We start from the raw sequence: 9251 nt of genomic DNA on the forward strand, positions 1-9251 counted from the left end.
AATCTTGCATTATTTGCAGACCTTCGGTCTGTTGCGGGCACACTGTTTTCTTCCGATGTTTGGTTTCTATACTTACTTGCATACTCCTGCACATGTTTACTTTTTGGTGGCATAGACAGACAGTGTTAGCATGTGACAAATAACGCAATTGGCGTTTCAAACTTCTCTAACATTTTATTGCCGGCATATGGAATTAGACTTCAGTGTACAGACAGCCAGTTTATAATAACAGTGCAGGATGGTTGACTGCCAGGGGCATCACGGCCCTTACACAGGGAAAAGCTGTGGCAAGAAGAAGTGGCTTGATGTGGGTTTTCCCAAGAACAACTGAGGCACGCTCCCACTTTTAATGAGCGGGCTCCAATAATCACTGAACTTTGCAGCAGTGTTGCATGCACCGGATCTGCAGTTTTCTTCACGAGCGTGCATTTGAAATTTTGAAAACTGTGAGAAGACCTTGTGTATTTGATTAGGAAAGCTTAAAACTGGGGCCACTTGTTTGTGATGAATAAAATGCAGCCAGCTGAAGAGATGCAGACACAAGAACAGAGTAGACAGGACTGTACTGGCTATCCTATCTACTCTGTTGGTGTGTCTGCGTCTCTTCGGGTGGTTTTCTTACATATTTGATGGCTGTCAGTGCTACAACATTCGCATTCTTCAGGTGGCATGAAGAATTCATCCTGACCAGCTAAATTCATGCCCATGCCTCCGATTCCCACCCAGACTTTGCCACCATCCCTTCACTCTCCTCAGTTAGCAAGTCAAATTGGAGCCCTACCAGGCATGACTAGAATCCTAATGAGATGCATTCCCCATTTTCTCCTAGTGATGCGACGACTTCAAACACCGTCGAGCCCACCATGCTGAGATGATCATCTGGACGCCTCAAGAGGAACTGTTCCTGACTGCATGAGGAGTGCCAGTGACAGCGGCGCACACCCTTGAATTCCATATCTGCAATGCGCTGCCCGATTCCTGCGTGCCTAGCGTGCGGTGGCAGTTGTGCTCCAAATATTGGTGTGGACGGCATGGGTTGTGCTGACTTTACGTAAAGCAGAGATTTAATTTTGAAAGTGATTAACTTGTCCACTGAGCAAAAACAGTGGAAGAAGCCAACCATTGCGAACTTGAAAGGACAGGTGGTTGCAGTTTGATCCCACGCGAGTTATGAAATAGGGTTTTTTGGGAAATCAAAGACCAGAATAAAAAATGTACTACCGTAACATGCAGTGTCCCATGGCTTGATAATTGAGCCCCGAATGAAAATGGCTGCCTTCCTGTGTGCATTATCTGTGGACGCTGGGCATGTGGGAAGAACCATAATTTGTCGTCCAGTGGTGCCTGAGAAGGGCGACACAAAACAATGTGCTCATGTGTTGTTTGACAAAGTGCTGAAAAAACCATGGAGAGTTGCCCGCACACCTGTCCCTCTCCCTCTTCTTTGTAGGACTTGTCATAACTGGGGAACTTTTCCCGTAGGAGGTGTGAACGTGGTTTTTACAGCCTTGAATGCGAGTTATCTTTCACAGCAGTGTACAGTAAAGGTGTCGTTTTCAGCCGACAGTTCTCTTCGGTATACATGCAAGATCTGCAAGTATCGGCTGGCAGGAGGACCGCTCTTAAAGGGGCCATGCAGACGATACACAAGTTTGGTTCATTCGAAAGATTGCCTCGCTAGAATATACTGACACCATTCTTAACGTAAACTGCACTCAAATAAGCTACATAATTAGGAAAAAAGGGAATGGCCATGCGACCCACTAGCTCATTTCCTGCAACAGAACCTGTGATGTCATACGCACCAGCTCTGTGATTGGCTGAGGCCGGCAAACGCAAATTAAGGCAGAGCTTATAAGCTTGCCGAACGAGCTATTTGCGCCTAAATTTAGGGCACATTGTTTTCATAGCAGTAAGAATGGTGGGATAAGAAGTGGAAGTTATGAAAGTACACGTAAAAACATAGAAGTGCCAATGCAAGTGCCAATGCGTGCTGCTGTTGGTACCGCACGCACTATGCTTGTTTTAGCTGCGCAGCACTGCGGCGCTTTGGGGTTGTCTCAGACGACACTGGCCAAATGGCATTAGCGACAGGGTCTTACGAGTCCAATTTGACGAGTGAGCACCATGTTTTACAAAACGATTATTTTCTTCCTGAACAAAAACAAGCCAGCTACAAATACGGTCGAAAAGAAAGCGAAGGTAGAAAACGGCCCGCTACAGTATGGTAACGCTATCTAGGTTGACTAACGCCAGAGTACATCAATGCTTTACTGGTCACGAAACTTCGGCGCTCGTTTCATATAGGGACCGCGCGCGCCACTACAGGCGCCACCGCCGCACGAAGGTCATCCAGCCGCCGCGCGTGCGGCGTATTGGCCAGCTCTTGGCGTGCAAACGCTTGCTGCTTTTGGTGTCTGCGCGCTGATTAGGTGTTTTTTTTTTTTTTTTTTGTAGTAGTTAGCAATGAATAGTCCAGTCATTGTGTATATCGCCTGCCTTCAATGGGGTTTTATTTTTTGAAGTAAATTACCATAGACTTCGGCCGCGAATGGCAACGGCTTTTGTGTGCTCTGGCACAAGCGCTGCGCCGTCGTGTTTACAGATTTTAATATCTATTTTGCTTCTTTTCTTAAAGCAAAGTTGTAATTACCACATATACGGTAGCTGTGTAGTCACGGACTGCTGCGGGCCTATCGATAATACAATAAAAAAAACTGAAAGAAACCAAGTACGCGTCGTTCAGACTACGCTTAATGAATCCGTTGATTGCTCTGGAATGCACAGAACGCTAAAAGAGGTAGCCCAATAGTATTGTCGTTTCGATGAGTGGGTACATACTTGAGAACACCTAAAAACGCTGAAGAAACACGAAGGATCAAAACACGAAGAGATATATGTTGCACCATGTGTCTTTCTGCATCCACGCTTTGAAATACTTGCAAAAACAGGAAGCGAAAAAAGAACAATAAAACTGATTTTATCACACGCAACAAAAAATTTATGTTACGAAGGGAGGCAACAGAGCGTGGTCCAGCATACAAAAATTTATTTTTTCGCGCTGCGATGTGCAGCACACGGAGGAAACAGAATGTTTCTGCGTAGCCAAGAACTAAGCAAAGCTTTTCTGAACGCAGCCAGCTAGCGATCTCCTGCACTACAAAAGACTAGAATGAAACACAAACGTTGAAGAAGCAGTCCGCAGTGTGACATGCACAGATGAACGTCGATAAAGTGAGTTGTGCGGCGTTTGCTATGCATGCATTACTCTCGGAACGTTATTAATTTCAGATCCATGGAAATAGGATCGAGAACATTGTCGAAGAAACAAAAGATCAAGTTAGCGACAAGGTGGCATCCTTTCCATTTCAAACAATATTGCCCGACGGGACGTACGACAAACAGAGCAAATGGGCGCTCCAGTTGAAACGCCACATAAGGAACCGGAATCGGCCACGCGCGGTTACAAAACAACAAAACGAACACTAAGGGAGAATTCGCCGAAATATGAAAACTAAAAGCACAAGGACGTCCCAAAGCTCTTTTACACGCGAGCCTAAGCGCAAGGTAATACAAGTTTGCAAACACGTAACGAAGCACCGCTACAACCTGACTGATACGACAAAAATCCGGCTTTAAGTTAGCCTTGTACAATTCTAGGTCCACGATGCGCTCAAAATGTTACATTGCTTTTTCCATTCTCACACACAGTGCATTTCCACACACTGTCACATACTTATATTCGAAGCTGAAATCTCCTGTTGCTTGCCTTGGAATGGCGGGCCTCCAATTCTCACGCAGCTGCCCGTCGCTCGGTCAACAGAACAAGGAAACATTTTCTGTGGTATCGTTGTACAAGGAACGACATCCCGGGACGCAACACATGTTCGGCATCGTCGTTGCACTAATTACTAAGTCGCATCACGAGAGCGCGATATGCACATTACATTTTTTTTCCCGCACAAAACAAACACCACTCGCCGCGGCTCCGCCGTTCGAGCCAGCGCAACGCCGCCCGAGGAGTGACCTCAGTGAGAGGGTGGCGCCACCGCGCGGCGGCCAAACGCAGCATATGAAGCTCTCCCATTGAGTTGCGGAGCAGTTTCGTGACCAGTAAAGCATTGAAGGACTCTGCTAACGCTAAACAAGCCTCCGCTTCACACCAGGTTTAGCTTGAACACCCGTTCTATTATGTCATTGCGGACGTCGTTAAAACGCACAATTTGACGGGAGAATCAAAATTTTAACTTAAATTGATTAATTTCGCAGTAAATAAAGCATTGTTTGCTTCCAGGCAAGTGCTGGGGGGCACTATAAAATGGGAAATCTTTCGAATACAACAAACTTGTATTTTGTCTGCATGACCCCTTTAAAACTAGTGCTGGGAAAACTGCAAAATTTTTCAGCATCAAGTGTTCTAAGGGGGCTGTTCTGGTTTGATGTCCGCATGGCCAAAAAATCGTGCACCCCTCTGTCAAACAATGACGATGGTTGAACGAACGCGAAGCTTTCTTGTCACGGATTCTTCGGTTGTCATCTAAATTTTCCAAACCCCTTCGACCATGTCGAAACGGAGCAATGGATATACTCCGGCTCCATAACACGAGGGACCCAGGTTCGATTTTGGCCACATAAAGCTTTTTTTTTCTTTCGTTAGGACGTTTTTGCGTTACAGAAGCCATCAGTGAGAACAGTAAAGCTAAGCACAGCGCGTGTTACTAACCTTTTATTGGTAGTACTACCATCTGCAGACTGTGTTGCCAACAGTCAGCCAAACCTCTAGGGTGTGGCTAACACACATTCCTAATCACTCTTAGCCAGTCTCCTGCATCAGTATGCGGCATACGGGGCATGCGAAACTTGGTCCCCGCTAACTCACCGACAGTGCTAAGACAGGCTCCCAGGGACTGAGACAGGCAACAATGCTTTATTCACCCTGTAAACAGAAGTAGTTACATGGCAAGGTGGTTACAGGTACATAACAACATGCCCTCATTTTGTGGACACTCACACCCTTTGCCCCGTTGCACCGTTTTTAACTATCAAGTGGCCTAGTTCAAAATAATAGGCCTTGTCTGCACATCCTAATGCGTCCCCCACAACAAGGCTCCTCCTCCTCCTCCCAGGAGAGCCACATTGAGATCAAAACGCTCCCCATTCACGAGGCCACTTTCGCATACAGCCGATATTTAACCTCCTTTAACCCAGTGAGGACTCCTTCTTTACTGGTCGGCTGTCAACCTGGAAGACATGCTTTGGCCCCACCAGTGTGTTACAGTGGCACTAGGATGATGGGCTAGGTTGCATGCCTGTGGCCCACATTGCAATATTCCGGTGCGAGGCAGAAAGTTCATTCAATGCGTTGATACGCCATGCCCCATCCCTAGACCTACCTACGAGATACCAGGCCACCCTTGTTTTTGAGAACTGAGCCAAAAGAACATTTTACGGTAAAGAAATATTACAAGTCTTGTGAAAATTTTGGCACTGGGGTAGCTCAAACCCGGGTTATTCGTGCCGAAACCCGTGGGTCTACCCCGAGGCTACTACCAAGTCCAAACAGCAGAGGGTTCTTTTGGTAGTTTCTCGAAACAGTAGAAGGAGCGTTCAAAACGAACCTGTAGAGGGCACTGGGTGCGTGGAGGAAGGGGCAGGCTTGCATCCGCAGGGGGACGGACTCTCGCACTTGCATTCCCTGTGCTTGTGCTTGTGCGACCACAAGCTTCAAGCTGTCGCATCCGCGCACGTTCCGCATGTGGTTCTGCTGCACCGGACGCAAGAAAGTAGCTTGCTGACCAGGTGCTAACATCTACTGCAAAAGCAAACGACAGCTCGAGGCCCTCGGTTGCTGTCGTGACCTGTAGCCAGCAACCCAGTGCCACGGAGTGCGATTAAACTGCTTTTAACAAGGGTAAGCAGATAATTTAATATGAAATACATCCAAACTGTGTCTCAAATTGTGTGCATAACAAATATAGAAGTGCTGCTGCGACAAGAACTGGAGCATTGCGCCAAATTCTAATCTTACCACGGGTTCGGCACCCAGTGCAGTGTTCAAAGCAACAAATGTGGGAGTGGTGAACAGGTTGCATTGCGTGTGAACCTAGAAGGACTGATAGTGTGATAAGACTTTTTTTTTTGCTAAAGTTCCTATTTATGTATGCTTTGATGTGGTGAGCAGTTATCACCATTTTGTCATTATTCCTGAACTTACATTTATTTTTTAAGTTCGGTTTGACTTGTTGGAATGCAACACATTGACTTTGTCAGTTTTTATTGCCTTTGGGGTGGGCTTTTGACAGGAGTAAAGGCTTATGTTTTGTAGCAACCACGCCATGCAAGATAAGATTTCGGGTGTGGGCTTAATTGCCTAAAGAAAAGTTCTGTGTTGTCGAGTAAATAGTTTTAGGCTCATAAATGTGCGTAGCCAAAAGTTCCTTTACCCAAATATGTGTGTGTATGTGTAAGTGTGTGTGTGTGTGTGTGTTACACACCACATTCCACATATACATAATTATGTAACGTGCAGTTGGAAGTAACAAGCAGGTGTTTACAGCGGGTGCTACTTTGCAAACTAGCGCACTTTTCTAACCGTTACAGCAAAAAGGCAGTAAGGCAACTTCAGTGCAGAACTTCCACTTCCACATTTTTTTATTCATGCTCACTCTTCTTGTCTCGCTAACCTGCACTCTTAGCCTCGATTTGCCTCAACACTTAGCAAACTGCAGGAATCAGCAGTAAGGGAAAAGTAGGTGCACAAGAAACTGTGGTCTTGCCAATAACCTTCCGAAAAAGTTAACTTCTGCTGACCTACAACTGGGTGGAGGTCAGCAGAATAGGTTCACCACTTTAGGTTCACCACGACCTTGGGTACAGTATTCGTGAATTTGAAAATTAAAAATGCAGCACTCGGGCGTAATTGTGTTCCTTGACTTGTGAGCTGCACAACGCAAAGAAGAAAAAGGAAAAGCACTGCTCGCTCTGGAAGATCACCATCCCCCTTTTTTTTCTCTTGCGAAGTACATTTATCCTCTTGAGAGGTCAGAAAAGGCCCGAGGCGGCAAACACCGCAGTGAGGTAAAAATCAGGCATCCTACTTGTGAAGTCAAAGATTCCCCGCATTTCCCCGAGGGGAAGAATGTGGAAGTGCGAATGCACGAGTTGAATTTGCGCGGTTTGGGTAATGTTCGCGAAAGAGAGATCACACACACACACACAACTACAAAGAAAGAAAGATGCATTTATTCACAGACACCTATTTGTGTTGTCCAGCTTTGAAATTTCGTGTCAGTACTCATTTAAGCAGGTGCACTAGCCCTTCTCACGCCCGATTCTTGGCCAATCCCCCACGTGGGTATGTGCCATGTCAGCGGCCAGGCAGCGCGCGCCCATCTCCCCCCGTTGCCAAGGAAGACGAGGAGATTCCTGGCCAATCCCCCACGTGGGTATGTGCCATGTCAGCGGCCAGGCTGCGCGCGCCCATCTCCACGTGCGCGGACATCGCCGGTGGACGCAGGTTCAGGGTCGCTTAAGAAGTGCATTGCACTTAAAACATTTGCAGCACAAACATGTCCTGTGCTGGCCCTCACGGCCAATAATGACTCGCACCATGTTGATTACCCTTTTATCTTAGCAAACATCTCCAACACACTCTCTAAAAAAAAAAAAAATTCAGGGAAGCTTGCACTCAGAAAAGGCGAAGCTGTTTTAGGTGAGTATTGCCGGACACAAAGTTATTGTCTTTTTGCATGGATGCGGTGCTAGTAATCGTCATCATATGCATCGAAGAGGTCTTCGCGGCGAGTGATGGGTGCAAAGTCTTCCTCAGCATTGTAGACTTCCACCAGCTCTTCGTCATCAACTCGAGGCAGCGGGATCTGCAAGTCGCCTCGGGAAGGATTGGCACACTCGTAGCCGTGTCTCCACAAGCACACGAGGCGTCCTGACGTTGGCTCTTTGCCCGCCGCAGAATAGTTCCCGCATAGTTCCCGTGGACGTGTTCAATGTGCTTTGAATGCAGAGTTAACAGAGACACTGTTCGTAAGCATTGCATATGCCCTGCACTATCCACTGGGACAGCAGAGGGAAACGCACAGAACTGCACACATGTGAAGCTAAATTCTGATTTTGGTTTATATAGGAGGCCCCAGCCAAACGGCCAGGGCCATTCAAAAATTGCTCACAAGCTCATTTGCGACCCCACCCCACGGTGATCTTTAGTAAAAGGCGAAAGATCAACTCGCAAGCACGATTTGAGGAGAGGTCTGAGCGCTTAAATTTAATCGGTTTGTTAAAAGTTGCCCTTTACGGTGGTAGGCCAACAATCGCCGGTGATCTTACGTGTTTGTAACAGATTCAATAAATTATGGTCACGCTAGGTAAATAACTTTTTCAGTGGTTCAGTTGCGCAGTCTAAAATACACTTTTCTTTTTATATAAACAGTTGAAATTTACTGTTGATAAGTGATGCATTCATATAGGCACCGCACACTTGAGGTTCTCAGGCGGCCGCAGCACGAACCGCGGCGGTTCAGTGGCGCCCCCTGGCTCTGACGTCGGCTGAGGGACTCGCGCCACTGTCGTCTGCTACACTCCGCTTGTGAGTGCAGCCACTCCGCTGCTACACTCCGCGTGTGAGGGCAGCACTGCCTGCGCTAGAAATCGCCCGCTTTGATGCTCTAGTGCATTAAAATGCGTATTTCTAGTAATTCAGTTAATTTTGCCGGCTTCTGACACATCTGAATAATTTCAAGCTGTATCCGCCACAAGTTTGCAACACACGAAGAGAGAGACAACTTTCTTTAGAGTATCGGTCAGAAGATCGGGTCTAACTCGTCCTTCTAGCTTATTCGCGAGGCTCAACGCTCAGATCTGCTTGATGAGTATCCCAAATGCGTACGGTTCCCTACAGTATTTTTGAGGTGCTCTTATGGAGACTGAGCAGTCTGAATGCTCCACACCAAGCAGCGGATTCGCACATCGCACAGTAGCAAATAAAGCGGCTGTCTTCTATTTCTTTCGTTGACTTGTATCAGATGAATGTTTTTTTTTCTGTGCCCAATGCATTAATTTTTCTGCTTCGCCACGAACGTCTTATAAGTTATTAGTAAGTTTGGGGTTGTTTGGCAGGCTCACAAAGATTGTGTGGATATTTTCTTCAGGCAGTATGGCATACATGATTCCCTTCTTCACAAATTGGCTTTCCTTATGGCTGCGTGCATGAAGGCGTATATTTGCAGCGTGAGTTGTTT

The 9251-nt window shown here is 46.7% G+C and overlaps 1 protein-coding gene and 1 non-coding gene across 2 annotated transcripts in view; one reads left to right on the forward strand and one right to left on the reverse strand.

Annotated features, from left to right (window-relative positions):
• Positions 1–1234, forward strand: part of LOC144145989 (E3 ubiquitin-protein ligase MIB2-like) — a 60159-nt gene extending 58925 nt beyond the window's left edge. The window contains exon 21 of the mRNA XM_077677879.1: positions 830–1234. Within this exon, the coding sequence (XP_077534005.1) occupies positions 830–875 (46 nt within the window). The 3' untranslated portion in view covers positions 876–1234. The remainder of the gene's footprint in view (positions 1–829) is intronic.
• Positions 1235–8141: 6907 nt separating this feature from the next.
• On the reverse strand, positions 8142–8272 carry LOC144147447 (U5 spliceosomal RNA). Its single transcript, XR_013317937.1, has one exon. It is a non-coding gene; the product is annotated as a U5 spliceosomal RNA (small nuclear RNA).
• Between the last annotated feature and the right edge of the window lie 979 nt (positions 8273–9251).

Source organism: Haemaphysalis longicornis, unplaced genomic scaffold (assembly GCF_048455015.1).
Source record: "Haemaphysalis longicornis isolate Haplotype H1 unplaced genomic scaffold, Haemaphysalis longicornis Haplotype H1 scaffold_7, whole genome shotgun sequence".
In the NCBI taxonomy this organism is placed as follows: Eukaryota; Metazoa; Arthropoda; class Arachnida; order Ixodida; family Ixodidae; genus Haemaphysalis; species Haemaphysalis longicornis.